Genomic DNA, 21,576 nt, shown 5'->3' on the forward strand with positions numbered 1-21,576 from the left:
AACCTCTGAAAGGTAAACTTTCAATGACAGGAAGAACTTCCTATTGTAAAAACAGTGGAAGAGGCCTCTTGGGAGGGTGGGTATGTTCATGCAGAGACTAGAGAATTACCTGACAGAGATACAGCAAGGAGTACACCTCTATGGAATACGAGATAGGTTAGATGAACACTATGCTTCACCTTTCAACTCTGAGAACATATGATTCCAGGAAAAACGAAAACTCCCACGGATTAGATTAAGCTCTGATGGTAAAACTCACAGCATGAGCTGCCAGGGGTAATGACACCACAAAGCCTGGCCCTGCCTCTCCTCTCTGTAGCCTCAGAATTATATGACTGAGACCCCCAATGGTGACCCGAGCCCACAAGTTCCCTTCCAAAGGCTGCAGAAGAAGAACTCCCAGGAGCTGTCCTTCACGCTGGAGCCTGGGAATGTGCCTGGGCCACGCTTGTCTGGCGCCTGGGGAGCTTCTCTGGCCCCCGCCCCCTGGAGCTTGTAGACTGAAGTCTTCCCAGGGGTGATGGGAGGACGGAGGAGAGTCCCCCAGGACTGGCCCTTGCCAGGCTGAGACTCTCTGGCCCCACCCACAAGCCTTCAGTCAGATGGGGCTGAGGGCCTGCTCCCTGTGGGGTTTGGCTACCATGGAATCTGTCTCCAGTCACCAAGAGCAGCCTGGGATGCCGAATTCCATGGAAGTCTGGCCACTCTGGCGTCACTGCCAAAGCCTGGCCCATGGCCAGCCCACAGCAGGAACTCGGGGCCAGAGTGAGCAGCAGCGTTTCCCTCAGGAAACTGGGTTGACTCAAACAGGTAAGAATGCGAGGTCCAGTGCTTGCGCCCAGCTGCACACAAAGGAGCATAAGGAAAACCCCCAAACAAGCCTGGGCTTACAGAAAGATAAGAAGCTCAGAGGGTGTCAGCGGGCAATGCAGAAGCTGGAGGCGCATCAGTGTCCCAACAAGGGGAGGTCACCGGTCCACTGCTCTTTGGATGGATAAGCCTCACGACAGAGCAGTGATCACCAGGCCTGGGTGCTTCTTTTAAAGGTAGACACCAGTGCAATAAAATGGGTACATGTAGCAGACAGGATGGTGAGAAGTGTGAAATGACATCTCCCCTCATGTGAATTTGGGCAAGTTACTTAATCTCTTGAGTCTCAGCTTCCCAAATGAGCCAAGTCTAAAGGAGTAAATGCGGTAACTGGGGAAACCCCGAGGACCAGGTAGAAGCTCAAAGTCACTCAGACATGAATTTGATCAAGGTCAAGGGCTGGCATGGGCAGGAATGAGCCTCCTGGCAGCAGTGTTCAAAAGGGCCTGGACAAACTCTTGTCCGAGGAGCAGGGTCGGGGGAGGGGGCGAGGGTGGAGGTGGGGTTCTGCAGTCACAGGCTGTGGCGACTTCTACAGGCTCTGGGCTCCCAATCAGGTCCTCTTATGCACTTTTTTGAGGTATGAGCCAAGCCTTTCTTAGCTGTGGAGTCTCGAGCCCAGCAAGAAGCCAAGGCTACAGAGTATGAGCAGAGACGTCCTGCAGGCACAGGATTTGAGGAGAGCGGGCTGCTGCTCCCCATCCAAGCCAACTGGCTCGGGTCCCACTGTGCTGAGGCTACCGGCGCTGGTGACCGGGGAAGCCAGGGAGGGGACAGCAAGAGAGAGTTGGTGAAGTGTAGAGGTGCCTCCAGGTTGGGAGGCTCAGTGTGGGGCTGAGGAGGAGGGCAAGGGCTACCCCTGCACAGGGTCCTCAGGGCCAGCTCCCTCCCTTCTCACCATCCCCGAGCTCTGAAGGAGCATCCAAAGGGCACGGTGCAGGGCACTGCAGAGCATCTGTGGAACTGGGGGCCAGAAGACCCAGCTCTCCTGCCTAAAAACTCTGTGACCTTGGACAGATCGTTTGCACTCTCTCTGCTGATTTACAGAGACAGAAACACCAGTTGAAAGCATCTCACGGAAAGGCTGTGAGGCTCAGAATAATGGCTGTGCTTTGTAAACCGCAAAGTGCCAGGTAAAGTAATGATCTGAGCATCATTACTATTATTTGAATAATAATAAATTATCATTCCAGAGGAGTGAAGCTTTAATGGTAGGATTTCACGCATCAGTGCAGAAGACACTGCCGGCAGTTTTCTGTCAGCTGCACAAGCAGTGCACAGTAGTTCAGGGTGGGCAGGGTAGGGTGTGGACTCGGGGCTGGGCTGCCCTCTGTGTATCACTGACGTGTTCCAGCAAGGTCCCTGAAGATGCAGTGAAATCATTTCAAAAACAGTAAATGTTAGCTCCTGAGCTTACTGGAAAGGAAATCACTAGTGTGGGAGAGAAACCAAGTCCACGGAGGAGGATTTGTGGGGTTGTGCCAAAGGCACCCTTCGTTCGCCAGCCTGCGGCTTTCAGCAGACAAACTGTGAGAGAGGAGCTCCTAGCGGAGGTCCCAGCAGGCTGGAGAGCTGAGGAAGGAAAGACACTGAGTGACTCAACTCTTGAGGGCTGCTGGCCAGAGTCCAGCCGCCCCCACCTCGGAGGAAAGCCTGTGCTTGCTCAGCATATCTGAGACAGGAAATTGGGAAAGGGTCTCAGGGTCCGGCCCCAGGAAAGAGGCCAGGCCAAGCTTCTTGCCGGACACGCCACCGAGCTATTCTGATCAGCTCCCCAGGCCCTGCTCCCCCGGTCCAGGACCCCAGGGGGATGAGGCAGCAGGAAGGAATGTGGTCGGGAGGTTGTAGGTTCAGCAGAAGCAAAGGGGACGGCCTGTTTCCAGGCACCTTGGGACCTTTCTAGGATCACTCCTGCGGTCCCTCGAGCCCACCTTCCTTCTGCTGAGAGGTTGCAAAAGGCACCCAGGGACCTGCTCCTCCTCCTCATGTGAGGGGAGCTGCTGCTCTGAGGGCAGAGGCATGCCGTGGACTGCAGTCCTCCCATCATCCATGATTTCCTATGGACACAAGGAAGGTCCCGTGGGGTGGTCCATGAGACCTAAGGGGACCCTGAGGGCTGGGTCACCCGAGGTCACAATGTCAGCAACAAGTGATTAAAGATGTCCCTTACAAGTTAAGACAGCCTCAAAATAGTCAGTTTCCCTGAATAGTCTGTTAAGGGATCTGGTCACTAGTGACTTTTTATGAACCTGCCTCAAATCTCACATTTTCAGTTTACACTCACTGGGGAAAAAATTCCCTAAAGCGGTCCGACTGTGGGAAGCAGGAAGGTCTTTCTTTGCCTGAAATTTACTTTTTCTGAGCTGAGTGAAGCCTTCTGAGGCCTGTGTTTGGGGTCTGAGTTGTGTCTCCTCCCTAACTGCCTGGCCCTTTGGATTCCAATCTTGGACCCCTTCTCAATCTCGGGTCTCCTTGAACTCGAGAGACTTCAGAGCGCTTTGCAGCTGGAAAGGCCTAGCTGGAAACATTTCTGAGTATCTCTCTAGGGCAGAGAATCAGTGAAAAAGGACTTGCATAATGCCCCACCAGAAGCCCAAGGCCAGAGGTTATCGGGCCCCAGTCCTTCAATTTGGGACGCTCATCACTGCTTTTCCCAGGTCTCTGGCTAGCGCACAGCCTGGATCACAGTGTCTCAGACCTGGAAGGAGATCGTTAAGAGCTGCCTGTTCCAACAGCCCTAGCCTCCGGCCCAGCCTTTCACCATGTGCCTGAGGAGTGGCTTGGACATCAGCAGTGATGTGGCAGCCACGTACCGCTTCCCCGAACAGCCACTTCCTTTCTCAGCATCAGAGACTTTACTCACGTCTTCCAATAGGCTTGCCTTTGGCACCTGATCTGCCCCATGACAGCTGTCAGAGAGCTGAGGATATGGAGTCACAGGCTCCTTGAGAATTCTGCTGCTCCACAGCAGCCCTTTTAACTTCTGCTCATAGAACAGATCTGCCAAATGCCCCAACCTCTGGGTCTCTCTCCTCTGAGCACCTGCCTCGTTGCGCTGTGACTCCTGGATGAAGCGACACTGGAGGTGCGCTGTGATCAGCTCAAGATCGAGGCAGGGCCTCATGTTCTTCCTGGACACGTGACGTGCATTCACGTTTCCAAAGGCTGAATCTTAGCATCTTAGATCCTCAGGGGTCTAACCCACAGCCAGATAGAAAGGCCAGGGGTGTCTGAAGTCCCTTCATGAGCAATTCGGTCCTTTGGCTCTGGAAGATTTTATTGGGGAATAAAAGGAGAGCCATGTGATAGGAAATGACAACTAGACACATGAATAAGAGCTCCAGGACACCTCCTCTGCGGGCATGACCCGAATGTTCTGTCCACCTGCAGTTCTGCCCCTGTAGTTCCTGGGGTCTCAGGAGCAGACCCCTTCCAGGGACCCAGGATGTGATGAGGCCCAGCTCAGATTCCAGACAACAGGCCCCAGGACAGGGAGTGAGAAGGGGAGAGGAGAGCAGGCCTGAGGAGGGAGGCTCCGCAGGCACTTAGCCTGGAGGTTTTGGCCAGCACTGGCCACCAGGTGTCACTGCCACCTTGAGAACAGCACTCCAAGTAGAGGGTCTCTCAGGGCAGCCCTGAAGCTGGCAGGCCAGCCAGGATGAGGCCAAGATGATAAGGGTCTGCCATTCACTCCTGCTCTCAGCGACTTCATGCCTCTCACACCCCTGCCCCTATTCCTTTCAACTGGGCCCGGCAGTTGGCCTGGGCCCAGCCCCATGACTTTGCTCTCTGCTTCTTACAATGACTCCACTTACGTGGCTGGCTGACAGGGTGAGGGAGGCCCTCTGCTCACCTCCCCCACCCCTAACCTCCTTCAGGCTTTCTTTTAGAGTCACAGAAATAAACAAAAGCTCTAATGCGGGAGCTGTAGGCAAGGAGAGAGAGGGAGAAAGAGAGAAAGGTTGACAACAGCTAGTCATGAGTAAGGGGACGACAGAGGATGAGATGGTTGGATGGCATCACTGACTCGATGGAGATGAATTTGAGCAAGCTCCGGTATTGGTGATGGACAGGGAAGCCTGGCGTGCTGCAGTCCATGGGGTCAAAACCGTCAGACACGACTGAGCGACTGAACTGAACTGAAGTCTGTCCTGGTCTTGACCTAGAATATGGGCAAGAAGCAGCATCTGGGGCTTGTGACACAGGCCAGAGGCTCTCGCAGCCTGAGCTGCCTGAGCCACAGAAGAAAGAGGCCAGGACTGGGGAGCCTGATGGTGAGGAGCGGATAAGAATTAGTGGCAGCACCCACGGGCTCAGATTGCCATTCAAAGCCCTGGCTGAGGCCCACGTAAACTCGCTTTGGTTTGCATCTCTTGCATTTGGACTCTACCAAATTCATTCAGAAGATCTCCACCCCAAGTCCAGCGCGCTGCTAGGGCTGTTAAAGACACTTATTCCAACCGGGAATTCGTTCAACAAATATGTATTGCACTGGCAGATCAAGGGAGAAGTAAGTGGGAGTGGTTTATCACTGTCATTTATATAGAATGGCTACCACGTAGTGATAATAAAAAAGCAGACAGACTTGATTTTGTTATTGTCATTGGACTTTTCTACCCACGACTGACTGTACCGGGCAGACCACGCCTACACCGCTCCTTAGTGTAGCCAGGATGCCTCTGCCAGACCTGAGACACAGCAGTTGAGGAAGAATCAGTTTATATGATCACAAAGGAGCCAGCCACGCAAAAATACAGAAAGAGTACGTCAGAGAGAGGACGCAGCTAACACAAAGGCCTGTACCAGTTTGGTGAGGGCATGGTGGGCATGAGCAGGACGGTACGAAGATGTTGCATTTATCCCTGTCGCCCCAAGTCTACTAACTAATTTTAAACACGTACTTTGGCCTAGGCCTGTGCTGGTCAGAGAAAACACGGACAAATAAGGCTTGAAAGTATTTGAGAGACATTTGCTAAATTAATTTAATTATGTATGCAGTAAAGAATTTGGCCTTGCCCAAAGAAAGATCTGGCCCTTATTCACAATCTCTCTCCCTGCCTTGGGAAGTAGCCTCTACACTCTTTGGAATTTCCTGAGTGACAGGAGTGTCTTTGTTATACAAGGTGGGGGCCCCCTCAGACCACCCTTGATGGTGCATGATAATGAGGTGATTCAGGGTGGGCCCCTCAGGCCCTGTGGTATTAGACTGACCTCCAGGGAGGGGAAAGTTGGAGACGCAGATGATCCATCAATCAAGCAAGCTTATGAAATGAAACCCCCAAAACCCCTGAACCCTGGAATTCAGGTGAGCTTCCCTGGTTGGCAACACTCCCTGTGCCGTATCAGTGACAGAGGCCAGAGATTAATGGCAAGCCACTCCAGTGCTCTTGCCTAGAAAATCCCATGGATGGAGGAGCCTGGTAGGCTGCAGTCCATGGGATCGCTATGAGTCGGACATGACTGAGCGACTTCACTTTCACTTTTCACTTTCACACATTGGAGAAGGAAATGGCAACCCACTCCAGTGTTCTTGCCTGGAGAATCCCAGGGACAGGGGAGCCTGGTGGGCTGCCATCTATGGGGTCGCACAGAGTCGGACACGACTGAAGTGACTTAGCAGCAAGGACAAAAGAGGCTCTGGGTTTGGAACGCTCCTGAACTCTGCCCTAGGCAGCCTTCTTGGGCCTTTATTTTTGGATCTGTGTCCTTTCCCATAATGCACCTGTGAGTACAGTGGCTTTCAGGAAGTTCTGTGAGTTCTTCCAGAGAATTCTCGAACCTGAGGGTGGTTTGGGGGAGTATCAAAACTTTATGCTTGTGGCAGGAGTAAAGGTGGTCCGTGGAGGACTTGCCTTCGGATTTCCCAGTTGGGCTGACCTCAGGTTTCATGTGACCTCAGAACTGAAAGGGATCTAAAGACCGTCTATCCCAGTTTCATTTTACAGGTGAGGAAGGAGGTCCAGAGGTGGGAAGTGACTCACCCACAGTCACGTAACGTCCTGGTAGAGGCAGACTGGCCCCTGAGTGTCTTGACTCCCAGCACACTGTGCTTTCTGCAATATCCTGTTATAACTTCAACTGTGAAGCTCAGTGGAGAAAAACTCACCCTGAAGCCACAAGGGCTTTGCTATACGGAATTTTTACAGGCATCCCTGTGTTTAGGGAAGCTCATTCCTTACAAGGTTTCCTGCCTTGACTCTGAAGGCTTTCTCTTTAAAATATTTAAGTTGAAGTATTTAATGTTCACAAAGTAAGGGACTCACTTAAGTAAGGGACTCACAAAGTAAGGGACTCAAAGAAGAATCAATGCTTTCATTGGGTAAAAACACTTTTTTAGGGGGAAAGTCTTTCTTTGTTACTAAAATTTTATAATTTTCAAATAATTAAATTTTATTGCTAGAAAAGATCGTTAGTGAATTTCTTGCTTCAACCCTTCCTTTTACACACAGAGATGCTGAGACGGAGAAAGAAAAGGAAATCTACCCAAGGCGACCTCATGAGTCAGTGGCAAGGACAGACTGAACTCAGGTCTCCTGACCCTAGGCATAGCCTTCAGTCTAGTCAGAATGATTTTCCTGTAGGAGCCAAGAGAGTGTGCACACGTTTATAAAAGTCCTGAAGGGACCCTCACAGGGTCTCAGAGCAGCCCATTTTTGTTTATCTTGCCTGGGCAACATCGGCTGCCTTACTCTGTCATAAATTCTTTAAGCAGCTACCAGATACTCTAGTTCTCAAGGGGTCAGCAGGAAAGGGAACTCTTGTCACTCTTCCTATAGAGCAGAAATGAGCAACCATCTGCCAATCCTATCACCGAGATAGCTAGGACCAGAAGATACCTTGATGCCATCAGATTTTCTAAGTCATATCATCTACTGCAGGCCTGATATTATTTCAACCAGGAAAATCTTTCTATCACCTCTAGTTAAGCACAATATTTAAATAATGGGCTTGTATCTCTAATAAGCAACTAAGGTGTGTTATGCTAATTACCCTATATAATTAACTGGTGACTATATTCCTAAAGCACAGGAACAGATTTTTGTACTTGTTTAGAGGCCCCCACAGTGTGAGCCATCTAAGAAGTAAAAGTGTTAGTGGCTCAGTGTGTCTGACTCTGCCATCCATGGAGATGGATGCCCGCCAGGCTCCTCTGTCCATGGGATGCTCCAAGCAAGAATACTGGAGCGGATAGCCATTCCCTTCTCCATGGGATTTTCCTGACCCAGGGACTGAACCCTGATCTCCTCCACTGCAGGCAGATTCTTTACCATCTGAGCCACCAGCGAAGCCCTACAGAAGGTGTGTAACACACACAAGAGCTAATCTATGGCACCATCCCGCCTCATGGGGCTACTCTCAACCTGGGCACAAACACAGCACAGACATGCGTTAGCCCACAAGCTCTCATCTATCCAGCATCAGTTAGGATGGAAGGAGAATTCTACTCAAAGAGATCTTTAAAGCTCAAAAGGTATTTAGATATTATCTTGTATTAATGGGGGGCGGAGAAAGATTGGAGGAGACAGATCGAGAGAGGGTACTGACTTACCAATTGCCATGTTGTTTTATCTTAGTCATTTTCTACAGAAACACTTCGTATGCATCATGTTTCTGGCCTTCTTAACCAGAGTATGAAACACTGACTAAAATGCAATCCTTTCCTGAGGGTTCAGGTCCATTGTTATGACTGTAAACTATGTTTCTTTGCTATGATCCTGTGATGTTCAAATGATGAGAAGATAAGTGTGGGGGTAATTTGCTTTTATACTAAATAAAGCAGACAAGTTTATACTTTTTTTCCCCTCCGTTTCTTCTTTCTTACCATATGATTTCAAGAATCCAATTACTTGGCTCCTGATTGGAGCATAATCCCAGCAAAGCACTGATCTTTAGAAAAGGGAGAGACGATCTCAAAGCCGAAGACTGGAGGGAACCCACAACCAGAGGCTGCCTACTTATGTAATAACACAGGTAGCCTTCATTGAGCATTTACGATATGCTATGCCATAGTTTATGTTCTTTACTTCATTTGCTCCTTACACCCTAGAATACAGGTGCTATTGTTCAGATCTCTCCTGAGTCAGAGATACAGTCCTTGCTCAAGGTTACAAAACCAGTAAACTATCAAACTTAGAGAGTTCTTGCATCAAAGCCCACATTCTGAGTTCGATTCCACCTCCTTAAATGTTTGTAGTAGGATCTTGAAAGCAAGATTGTTGAGAGATTTTCATTTACAAGTGATAAAACCTGAACCCTAGAAAGGGTAGTAACTTCCCCTCAAAGTCACACAGCCGCTTGGAGCTAAACTAGGACTCAGTTCTTCGATTCACTGTTCCAAGCTGTTACAACTCTATTACATAGTGGAGGGAAGAGTTTGGCAATATTTTTGAAAAAGGAGCTACATCCAAATGGACTAAAGGCCCTCAGGCCCAGGGTCCCTGCCTTTCTTTGGCCCATTCTAGAGCCACAGGGCTTGAGGTTCCACAAAAGCTTCAGTGTGGATCTCCTACTAGACCTGTGGCTGGAGTACTATCATTGTGGATGTAACTGACCTGAGTCACACACCACAGGCAACTAGGAAGTTGCCTCGTCTCCCCTAGGGAGGAAAGCAGAGTTCTTATTTGAGTTCTACCTGTCACTCTCTCCCAGAATGAGGGACCTGACTCTCCCCCTCTCCAGACCAGCAGGCGTCTCAGAAACACCCTTCTTTCTCTACAAGTGTGACAGACCTCTCGAGCACTGAGCAGCTAATGAGAGACCTGACCCAGCCCTTCCTCAGAGACCTCCTAGGTTACAAGTCCCAGAGGGAACAGGATCCGGTTCCCTGGAGTCCTCAAGTTCAGAGGGGAGGGATCTAATACTCCATCTCTGGACAGTTATACAACTGATCCTGCAGATTGCTAATGAGGAGGTTTCTATAAGGGGTGATGGAAGATAATCAGGTGTCCAGAGGGGAGGGAAGGGAAAGAGAGGGAGAAGGAAAAGACTCCAGAGAGTCCACCCAGGCCTGTGGGTATCTGACCTCTGCTCCGTCCTAGAGCCACTGCCGTCTGGAACAGTGGGCTAGGCAAGGGTTTGTGGCTGCACCTGTGTCTCCTCCCCGCTTACCTGTGGCTGCTGGGTGGTTAAGGGTCTCTGAGGAGAGAGGACAGGGGTCCTGGACAGCAGCTGGTTCATCTTGCCGACGACCAGCTCAGTGATGAGTTGTCTGTCCTCCACCTGGTGCTCCCCGATCAGCGGCATACTACAGTCCATGACCTGGTGGAGGAAGGGAACCCGGTTAGGAGGGGAGACATCCACAGCCTGGGACAGTCTTTCAGAACGAGCAGGACTTAAGCCAGCAGAGGGAGGTTGGGGTGAAGTGGGTGCTTGTGTCTTCAGTTGGAGTGCTCCTTTGCACGCCTCCATTCCCTTCTCCTGCAGCCTTGGCCATGGTCCTCCCCAGACTTCATGCAGGTCAGGGCTCAGTGGGACTTCAGTCTGGCGACTGAGGGTGGTGGGGAGAGGCAGAGGGCAGGCAGACAGTCCAGCCCCGGGCTCTAAGGCTGGCAGACAGGGGAGCAGGAACACGGAAGGCCACGCCCTTAACTCCAGTGAGAAGGCAGTTTTCTCCTCTGTGACTCTTCTCCCACACAAACTCTGTCCCCACTGATACTCTGCCCATTAAACGACTGGCTTCCTGCCTTTGCTCACGATGTGGGATGCCTTGACTCTTACCACCGAGCCAATTCCTCCTGTACCTCAGGGTCCAGATCAATGTTTTCCTCCTTTAGGAAGTGTCTGCCTGCCCAGGATCGCAGACTCCATAGTTCAACTCTCTCATTTAGGGATAAGAAAACCAAGGCCCACCAAGAGAAGGCTGGTATGACCATCTAGAAGTTACATGCTGAGCAGGCCATGGAGTAGATTCTGAAGCCCACTTTGGGCTCCAGACGTGAATCTTTTGTAAATACTACCAACTCCTGGCAAGGAGCCTCTTCTGTTCCCAGGAAGACTGGACAGGAATGTGTGTGAAGGACACATATGGCCACTGGCTCTCCCTTTAACACGGGAAAAGGGTCTCAAGGTTGTGCCAGAGGCCCAGACTGAGTCAAGTGTCTCCAGGGCTCAGAGAAGGGCTAAGAAGAATCTCCTGCATCCAGGAGATCTAGCCAAGTTGAGACACCGACTCACTGTGGGGCTTTACTTGTGGCATCAGGCCTCCATTCGCTCACTGGCAGAGCAGACTGGACCCAGTGATTCCCAAGGCCAGCCTTCTGAGACTAAGAATGGCAAAAACACTGATGGTTTCCCAGAGGAGGGGCAGGCTAGGACCCAGGAACCTGGGTCTGGCATCTTTCACCAATGGTGTGGGTCAGCCTGGCTGGTTAGAAACCATAGCTCCACTGGCAGCTGTTTGGCTCTGCACACTCCCCAGCTGTGTCACCTGGGAACCTTCCTGTGACTTAGGAGACTCTAACCTAACTGCAGTCCGTCTCCCATGCAGCTCTCAAGCCAAGAGCTTGGCCTCCAGCCCTGGGGCTCATCTCTTACTGAGATACTCTTTGGGCCAGACTTACCTCAAAAATATAGTCTTTCCCATCTTTGCCATGCACAGCTTTGACGGCACAGATGTCCAGGCCACCAAACATCTCAGAGCAGGTGTCCACCCACAGCTTGTACCTGGAGTGGGGTGGGGGAAAGTGTCCTGAGGCTGGGGCACTAGCTCCCACCTAGCTTGCTTGTGGTCATGCTATCCTGGCGGCCTCTACCTCTCCTGGCCGCACCCCCCAGCCCTCCCCCCATCAATCAAGCACACTGCCTTATCTACCAGGCCCTCTTGCTTTGCTCTCTAGACCCTCTCCACCTTCCCAAGCTTAGAGAAGGTCTCATCTACTCTAGGCAGCCTCCCTCAGCTGTTCAGCCCACAGTAACTCCTCCTGCCCTGGAGCGTCTATGGCAAGTCCAGTCTTTATCTCCATCATTCTCCATCACGTCTCCAGCCCTGCCTGATCTTCTTAACTGGGTGTTTGGGCCTTTGTGCTCCATCTGTCTGGCTAGATTAGAGGCTCCCTTTGGGCAGGACTCGTTTCTTACACCTCCTCGTCTATGGAAGCCGCCCTCACCAGACAGGGGAGCTGCACCCCTCCCCCTCGCTCACCGGTCTGACATGGCGATCTGCTCCAGCATTGCAGAGCCAGTGTTTGTCTTCCAGTTCCCTGAGATCGACGTCCTCCTGCAACAAGGCCCCGCCAAGTGATGGCTCAAGGTCGTTGTCCCCACCTGCCTCTCCCACCCAGAGCCTGGGGGCCTGTCTGCTGACCCGAGAGCTTGGCTTCCGCTGCCAACCCCTCAACCGTAATGCTCTCCTCCTTTCTACAAGGGTCCAGCTCAGGTTGCCCTGGTGCCCTGGAGTCTTCCCTTATCTTTTCAACCTGATGAGTGCTTGCTCTCCTTACAATTCCTAGAGAACTTTGCCTCCACCTTTCTTCAAATCCTGTGTCTACTTTTTACTTTAGTTATCTGAGCTAAGTCTTCTGTCCACAAGTCTATTAACCACTTGAGGATATATATTGTGTCTTGTACTTTGGCCACCTGATGCGAAGAGTTGACTCATTGGGAAAGACCCTCATGCTGGGAAAGACTGAGGGCAGGAGGACGAGAAGGTGGCAGAGGATGAGATGGCTGGATGGCATCACTGACTCAACAGACATGAGATTGGGCAAACTCCGGGAGATAGTGAAGGACAGGGAAGCCTGGTGTGCTACAGTCCATGGGGCTGCAAAGAGTCAGACACAACTAAGCAACTAGACAACAACAACAAATTGTGTCTAGTATTCCCATCAGCCGACCTACTTGGTATCTGGGCTGACGTGGTGTGCACGTGCTGAATTCTATCGGTCCTGGAAACACCCTCAAGGCTCCATTGAGTATCTTCCCATGGCTTCCTTACTAGCTCACTTATTCTTTCAACAGTTAACAATGAGGGCCTACAGTATCAGCACTGTGACTCTGGACAAGTCGGTTGACCTCTTCAGGCTTAAGCTGCCTCATCCCTCACATGGAGCTCATGGAGTCAAGTCCCCAACCCTTCTCTTTTGTGCCCTCTGCATCCTCCATCTGTGACCACGTGTTAGAGTCAATTGGTCTTGGATAAAGAAGGAGGCAATTGACCTGGTTTCTGGTTCTGGATTTGCCCTTGACTGGCTGGGTGACCTTGGGTGAATCACCTCACCTCTCTGAGCCTTCCTTATCCTTGTGTAAACACGGTTGTCATGAGGACCAAATGATACAGGTTTTAAGTAAACTGTAAATTAGTCTTCACTTTCTGCTTCATTGACTATGTCAAAGCCTTTGACTGTGTGGATCACAATAAACTGTGGAAAATTCTGAAAGAGATGGGAATACCAGACCACCTGACCTGCCTCTTGAGAAACCTGTATGCAGGTCAGGAAGCAACAGTTAAAACTGGACATGGAACAACAGACTGGTTCCAAATAGGAAAAGGTATACTGTCACCCTGCTTGTTTAACTTATATGCAGAGTACATCATGAGGAACGCTGGGCTGGAAGAAGCACAAGCTGGAATCAAGATTGCCGGGAGAAATATCAATAACCTCAGATATGCAGATGACACCACCCTTATGGCAGAAAGTGAAGAGGAACTCAAAGGCCTCTTGATGAAAGTGAAAGAGGAGAGTGAAAAAGTTGGCTTGAAGTTCAACATTCAGAAAACAAAGATCATGGCATCTGGTCCCATCACTTCATGGGAAATAGATGGGGAAACAGTGTCAGACTTTATTTTTTTGGGCTCCAAAATCACTGCAGATGCTGATTGCAGCCAGGAAATTAAAAGACGCTTACTCCTTGGAAGGAAACCAACCTAGATAGCATATTAAAAAGCAGAGACATTACTTTGCCATCAAAGGTCCGTCTAGGCAAGGCTATGGTTTTTCCCGTGGTCATGTATGGATATGAGAGTTTGACTGTGAAGAAAGCTGATCGCCGAAGAACTGATGCTTTTGAACTGTGGTGCTGGAGAAGACTCTTGAGAGTCCCTTGGACTGCAAGGAGATCCAACCAGTCCATTCTAAAGGAGATCAGTCCTGGGTGTTCACTGGAAGGACTGATGCTGAAGCTGAAACTCCAATACTTTGGCCACCTCATGCGAAGAGTTGACTCACTGGAAAAGACTCTGATGCTGGGAGCGATTGGGGGCGGGAGGAGAAGGGGACGACAGAGAATGACATGGCTGGATGGCATTACCAACTCAATGGACACGAGTTTGGGTGAACTCCGGGAGTTGGTGATGGACAGGGAGGCCTGGCGTGCTGTGATTCACAGGGTCGCGGAGAGTCGGACACGACTGAGCGACTGAACTGAACTGAGACACAGTCAAGAGGAAGGGGATGGCCCAGGGACAGAAAAGCCACGCTTACCCACTGACAGAGCCCAGCCACTCCCTACCATATGCTGGCCTTGTCACTCACTCTGACTGGAGACTGATGATGTGATCCTCTGCTCAGCAGTTCTCAGGAGTATCCTCCCTGGAGATCCGATACCAGATGCGGGGAAACCAAGACACGTGGTAGATTCTTCAGAGCCCTGTGCCAGCCCAGAGAGCCGACCCTCACGGCAGTGACAACGCCTCACATCTGTAGTGCTGATTCCCTTCCAAGGCTGATTCCCTTCCAAATCCCTCACCAAAGCCTCACTGAACATTCCCTGGTGTGAGTGGACTGCAATTTTTGCCCCCGCTTTACAGACAAAGAGATTGAGACTCAGAAAGGTTAGCTGTCTCGTCAAAGATTGTATATCTAGTCAAACTAGGTTCACATTCTAGCAAGGTAATGTTCAAAATCCTTCAAGCTAGGCTTCAGCAGAACATGAACTTTCAGATGTACAAGATGGATTTAGAACAGGCAGAGGAACTAGAGACCAAATTGTCAACATCTGTTGGATCACAGAAAAAGCAAGGGAATTCCAGAAAAACATTATTGGCTACGCTACATTATTGGCTACGCTAAAGCCTTTGACTGTGTGGATCACAACAAACTGTGGAAAATTCTTCAAGAGATGGGAATACCTGACCACCTTACCTGTCTTCTGAGAAACCCGTATGCCGGTCAAGAAGCAACAGATAAAACCGGACATGGAAAACCAGACTGGTTCCAAATTGGGAAAGGAGTACATCAAGGCTGTATGTCACCCTGTTTATTTAATTTATATGCAGAGTACATCATGTGAAATGCCAGGCTGGATGAATCACAAGCTGGAATCAAGATTGCCAGGAGAAATATCAACAACCTCAGATATGCAGATGATACCACTCTAACGGCAGAAAACAAAGAGGAACTAAAGAGCCTCTTGATGAGGATGAAAGAAGAGAGTGAAAAAGCTGGCTTAAAATTCAACATTGAAAAAACTAAGGTCATGGCATCCAGCTCCATCACTTCATGGCAAATAGATGGGGAAAAGTGGAAAGAGTGACAGATTTTCTTCTCTTGGGCTCCAAAATCACTGTGGATGGGGGCTGCAGCCATGAAATTAAAAGATGCTTTCTCCTTGAAAGAAAAGCTATGACAAACCTAGACAGCATATCAAAAAAGCAGAGACATTACTTTGCTGACAAAGATCCATACATCAAGGTGTGTATGTATGGATGTAGTCATGTATGGATGTGAGAATTGGACCATAAAGAAGGCTGTGTGCCAAAGAATTGATGCTTTCTAAGATCATGGCATCTGGTCCTATCACTTCATGGGAAATAGATGGGGAAACAGTGGAAACAGTGTCAGACTTTATTTTTTTGGGCTCCAAAATCACTGCAGATGGTGATTACAGCCATGAAATTAAGACGCTTACTCCTTGGAAGGAAAGTTATGACCAACCTAGATAGCATATTAAAAAGCAGAGACATTACTTTGCAAACAAAGGTCCATCTAGTCAAGGCTATGGTTTTTCCAGTGGTCATGAATGGATGTGAGAGTTGGACTGTGAAGAAAGCTGATCGCCAAAGAATTGGTGCTTTTGAACTGTGGTGTTGGAGAAGTCTCTTGAGAGTCCCTTGGACTGCAAGGAGATCCAACCAGTCCATCCTAAAGGAGACCAGTCATGGGTGTTTACTGGAAGGACTGATGCTGAAGCTGAAACTCCAATACTTTGGCCACCTCATGCGAAGAGACCCACTTCATTGGAAAAGACCCTGATGCTGGGAGGGACTGGGGGCAGGAGGAGAAGGGGACAACAGAGTATGAGATGGCTGGATGGCATCACCGACTCGATGGACATGAGTTTGGGTAGACTCCAGGAGTTGGTGATGGACAGGGAGGCCTGGCATGCTGTGATTCATGAGGTCGCGAAGAGTCGGACATGACTGAGCAACTGAACTGAACTGAACTGTGGTGCTGGAGAAGACTCTTGAGAGTCCTGTGGACTACAAGGAAATCAAATCAGTCAATCCTAAAAGAAATCAACCCTGAATATTCATTGGAAGGACTGGTGCTGAAACTAAAGCTCCAATGCTTTGACCACCTGATGCAAAGGGGCAACTCATTGGAAAAGACCCTGATACTGGGAAAGATTGAGGACAAGAGGAGAAACGGGCAGCAGAGGATGAGATGCTTGGATGGCATCAACAACTCAAAGGACATAAGTCTGAGTAAATTCCAGGAGATAGTGAAGGATAGGGAAGCCTGGTGTGCAGTAGTTCCTGGAGTTGCAGAGTCAAACGCGACTTAGTGACTAAACAACAAGCCCAGGACTCTTGGTTCCCTCATTGGGTTTCACTTTCCCATACACCCCACTGCCTAGTTCAGAAAAGATGAACAACTCACAGTTGAGTGGCGTGCCCTATGTGAACAGAAACACAAGGACAGAGCAGAGTGAAAATAATGCTGTCTTCCTAGCACTGGTGGTTCATAGGTGTGCTCCTGTGACTAGGCTGGGCAGAGTCCCTCACTTCCTTGTCCACAGCACAAGGCCTTGGTCCATAATAGGGTGTCAGAAACATTTGAGTGAGTAATAGTAAAGCCCCTTATACTTCACACCTTTCTGTAACAATGGGATGCCAGGCACAGATCCATGAAGGCTACCTGGGGCACATGGGAGCAGAGGGGAACCTGAGAAGCCATTCAGGGACAGCTCAATGGCCACTCAGGACTCACAGGCCATCCGACATCCATAGCGGGACCCACATTATTGCTGACTGACAGACAGCAGCAGGGGCGGTGCACTCTTCTCACCAAGCCTAGCCATCTCCTAGTCTGTAGGTGAGGGCTCGGGGAGAAGGGAATAATCTCAAAGCTTACCTTGGCTACTGTCAGGTCAGTTCCTTCTTCTGAGAGCAAGAAGATGGCCAAAAGTTTGGGGAAGAGGAGCTGAGAGAACCTAAACATTCGCCCAAATAACTGACAGTCCCTCACAAGTAAAAAAGGTATGTGAATATTTTCTAAAGCTGCTCTCGTTGCTCACCCCTCATCAATGGTTGGGGATTCTCTTTTCCTATGCTCCATTTAAGCTGTTTTCAGAAACCCCAATCTTTAAAAATGTGGTGCCTCCTTTTAAGAATCAAGACACTCTTGCTCCACTATCATCGATGATTTTTTGCTTATGGGATTTTAAAATTAAAGGATAGGAAATCTGCTTTCATCAGAGCTAAAATCATGGATTTTCCTACTACTTTTAGCTAGTTTTTATAATGGTCTTTTAAATTGTGCTAAGTCGTGTCTGACTCTTTGAGACCCCATGGACTGTACCCTATCAGGCTCCTCTGTCCATGGGATTTTCCAAGCAAGAATACTGGAGTGGGTTGCCATTTCTTCCTCCAGGGGATATTCCTGACCCAGGGACTGAACCCGCATCTTCCTGTCTTATATTGTGCACACTGCCTTATTTATTTAGTTGGCCATGCACAGCACTTGGGATCTTAGCTCTCTGGCCAGGGACGGAGCCTGGGCCCTCAGCAGTGAGAGTGCGAAGTCCTGACCACTGGACCCCCAGGGAAGCCCCACACTGTGCAATTTTAAAGCAACTGTAAATTACTTTAAGCAGAAGAGCTTTAAATAAAAAATGACAAACTCAGAAAGTAGGAATCTGGTCAGTAAAGTTGTAAAAAGGATTCTGTGCCTCAGGTCCCCACAGGGCTCCTCTCTGCATATTTATTGGGCTGCATATTTATCTGCTGCTGCACAAGGAAGCAGGGCTGCAGCGATGACTCTGTCATTACCACCCAGAGTGCTCAGAGGAGCGCAGTGCAAACGCCCACATGTGAAGAGTGCTCAGCTAGAGGCGTGCGAGGGGCTACAAGAAGGGCACATAGGGACGGGGCTCCTAACCTACTCAAGGGGCCGGGAGTATAAACCTTAGAAAGAAAGACGAGGGAAGAAAAATGAATATCGGTGGGTGAGGGGGAGGGAAGCTGCTCCACAAGTCCAGAGTGGCAAAGGTCACATTCATAGATTGTGATGTTCTTTCTTTGTGAAGAAAAATACTAATTTAAAGTTTTTGTTAAGTGTGAAGTGAAAGTGAAAGTTGCTCAGTCTTGTCCGACTCTTTGTGACCCCAAGTCCATGGAATTCTCTAGGCCAGAATACTGGAGTGGGTAGCCTTTCCCTTTTAAAGGGATCTTCCCAACCCAGGAATCGAACTGGGGTCTCCTGCATTGCATGCGGGTTCTTTACCAACCGAGTTATCAGGGAAAATTTGAAGTTACTATTTCCAGTAAGCCATTTGTATTTGGATGTACATTTCAGAAGATCAGGTAGTCTTGAAATCTTTTCTTTTTCTCAATTCTATTGCAGGAAGCCTTTCCCTTCTCATTTTGGCAAACAGACCCAGTTACATGGAACAGTCACCTAGTCTTATAACCACAACGCTTCTGTAGTGTCTACAGGGCTACGTATTTACAGTTTCTTAGCTTTTTCGGTGCTCTGGCAGCCTTGTGAAGCCTACAGATTTCTTTTGATGTATGAAATACTGAAGATGTATAAGTATAAAATAAAATACACAGGAAAGCAAAAGAACTCAATTATTTAAATTATCAAAAAAGTTATCAAAAACAATAAATCTCTGATGAGTGTAAAAATGTATGTCTTTTATAAATTACAAATGTACTTACAGATATGAATGTAGCAGCAAGTCTAACTATCATGATTTATAAGTAGTGATAAAAGTAGTTGGTATTTAGAGATATCTGTCACAAGCGTATGTGATACAAAAGCCTCTGTGATGCCCGCTGGTGACAAGCCACACATCTGTCTACGACTGTGGCTACTGCGGTCTGCTCACAACTGAGGAGAACGTCGCGTTTAAGAAATATCCGTTTTCTGCCTCCTGTCAGTTTGGGAACCCCTCCTCTGCCTTGAAAGGAAGCCAGGCCAAGACTCCCTGACGTGCAGGGCCCTCCCTGTGTTCTCTGCCTCGTGGGGCCAGGGGAGGCGAAACTGAGAGCTGGCTGCTGCCTGGAGGCCGAGCATCGTCCTGAGCTGAGGAGACCGAGACGGGCGTCCGGGGCCCCCCACCCCACTTACATGTAAGCCTTGTAGTTGGTGCCTATCTTCTGCACCCGGATGTCATACTTGGCATCAATGAAAGGCTCTGCGGTGGCGTAGGTCTGCGTGAGGGCCACCACGCTGGCCATGTCCTGGAAGTCGTAGTGGTTCTCCACTTTGACCTAATGGTGGAGGAAGGCAGAGGGGCAGAAAGGGAGGTGTGCACACACGCGCGCACACACGCGCGCACACACACGTGCATACACACACACTGAGAGTCACAAGAGCCCTGGGCCCCCAGGCGCATCACGATGCTCACACCCAGAGGCAAACCTGGGTGCCACACCTCCCTAGGAGGTCCCTACTCTTGAGCTTCCCTTCCCAGGACCCAGAAGCCACATCTGCTGCAAAGAGCACAGGGACAGTCTGGTGACCTGCACTCTGCTTGCTGCAAGAGGCCTGTCTTGGTAACACTCATGGTTTCAGAGGGACCATATCATCTTCGCCTCGGAAAGAATTCATCAGCAAGCGAGGCAGAACAGTCCACAACTGGGTTCCTGGAAAAGCTCCCATTCTGCTCTCAGGCCCAGAGCACAGCGGCCCTGGCCTTACCTTGCCCATGCCCGAGTGAGCGTGGCCGATCTTCACCACCACAGGGAACGTGGGCAGAGTCAGCTGAAAGAAAAGGAGAAAGGAATGAATTGGTCAGAGTGTACCTGTCTCTCTGGGGAATCCTACAAATATTTTTCTTGGGAACACCCTTGGAAGGGCTCTTTCAAGAACCAGTGCAACCAGTGCATCAGAAATTAAAAAATTTAAAAACAGAGTGACAGTGACTTGCCTAAGGTCACAGCATATTATTAGTGGCAGAACTACAAGGAGCCCGTTCTCCTGTTTGGTACTCTCTGCATCTTTAAGACTCATTGCTTCATCCTTCATGTGTCCAGCTTTCCTGCACTGAACCTGGCTTTTTTCCCTTCTCACTCTCTTCCTTGCTCACCAACACCTAAAACTCACCACCTAACACAGCTCAGAATGCAAAGGCATATTTCTGCCCAGTTTGGGTTGGAAGACAGCTAACGTAAGAATTCAGCATGTTTACCATTCAAAAGAGATGCTTAAGAGAGTAGACGCTGCCTTGTTGTTCAGTTGCTCAGTCGTGTCTGACTCTTTGCGACCCCGTGGTGGTGGCACGCCAGAGTTCCCTGTCCTTCACCACTACCTTGACATAGTCATATTTTAACTAGAGGAACCACAAAGACTTAAAAGAAGAAAAGCCACCCCCTAAAGGCAGGATTTCAAGCTGTTATGGGAGAAATAACGTGGTAAAGGGGACCAGACGTCAGGAGACCCGCATCCCAGTCTCTCAGCAAGTCCCTTTGTCTCCTTGGGCCTCAGCTTTCATATCCGCCAAGTGAAGAGATAGGGACGCTTTCGAGACCCTGTCCAATCACACATCAGGCTTTATCCTGGCTGGGGTTGCGTGAAGAACCCCCGGACGCCAAACCTCATCCTTTCTCAGTCAGCTCAGTGCTTTCTCAGCTGCCTTCTTTTCAAACATCATGACCACATCGAGATGAAAAGAAGTCTTTCAGAGGATATAATATTGACTCTGACGAAAAGTCAGATTCCCGTGGGAATCCTGAGTGTGACCAGATACTGGGAGTGCCCGACCTGAGGATTTCAGCACTCCTGGCTGAGGCCGGCTGAGGCTGGGGCAAGGAGCTTCAAGTTTGGTTGGAGGCAAGGCTGTGAGGCTCCTGAGGGACAGAACCGACACCCAGCCTCCTACTGTCTGGCGCAAGACCATGTGGAAACAGCCGACAACCAAGCTGTGGGTCTCTCTCCTCGGTGGCTCGAGCACCGCGCTCTCCGGCAAACAGCACGCAGCTCTAGGCCACGGAGTGCCTCACTCATTTTCAAAGCCGCCCACCCTCTGCAACAAGGCGCAGTCTCTCCACTGAATAGGGCCCTGAGACAGGAAATCAGGGTGGCCAAGAGCAGAGGTTTGCCTCGAGTGATGGGCCACCCCATGCTCTGGGCCCCTCAAAGAGCACTGTCCTCATGCCATCCGCATGGGCTCCGGGAACGGGAAAGGGTTTCTAAGGCACCGGCTGCTTTCTCCGCCGTCTCTCCCCACCCCCGAGCTGACAGAGCCAAGACACACACACACACACCCCCCAACTTTCCCTGTCCTGTTCCGTTACTGTTTGCTGTTGCTTTGGAGCCTCATAAA

At 49.8% G+C, this 21,576-nt stretch overlaps 1 protein-coding gene across 1 annotated transcript in view; it reads right to left on the reverse strand.

The window, feature by feature from the left end:
• Positions 1–21,576, reverse strand: part of SYN2 (synapsin II) — a 163,715-nt gene that overhangs the window by 11,780 nt on the left and 130,359 nt on the right. The window contains exons 6-10 of the mRNA XM_055413563.2: positions 19,953–20,015; positions 19,380–19,522; positions 12,011–12,085; positions 11,430–11,532; positions 9,979–10,128 (exon numbers count right to left, since the gene is read on the reverse strand). Coding sequence (XP_055269538.2) covers positions 9,979–10,128; positions 11,430–11,532; positions 12,011–12,085; positions 19,380–19,522; positions 19,953–20,015 — 534 coding nt within the window. The remainder of the gene's footprint in view (positions 1–9,978; positions 10,129–11,429; positions 11,533–12,010; positions 12,086–19,379; positions 19,523–19,952; positions 20,016–21,576) is intronic.

Source organism: Moschus berezovskii, chromosome 24 (assembly GCF_049115385.1).
Source record: "Moschus berezovskii isolate FMDL1 chromosome 24, NW_MosBer_1.0, whole genome shotgun sequence".
Lineage (NCBI taxonomy): Eukaryota > Metazoa > Chordata > Mammalia > Artiodactyla > Moschidae > Moschus > Moschus berezovskii.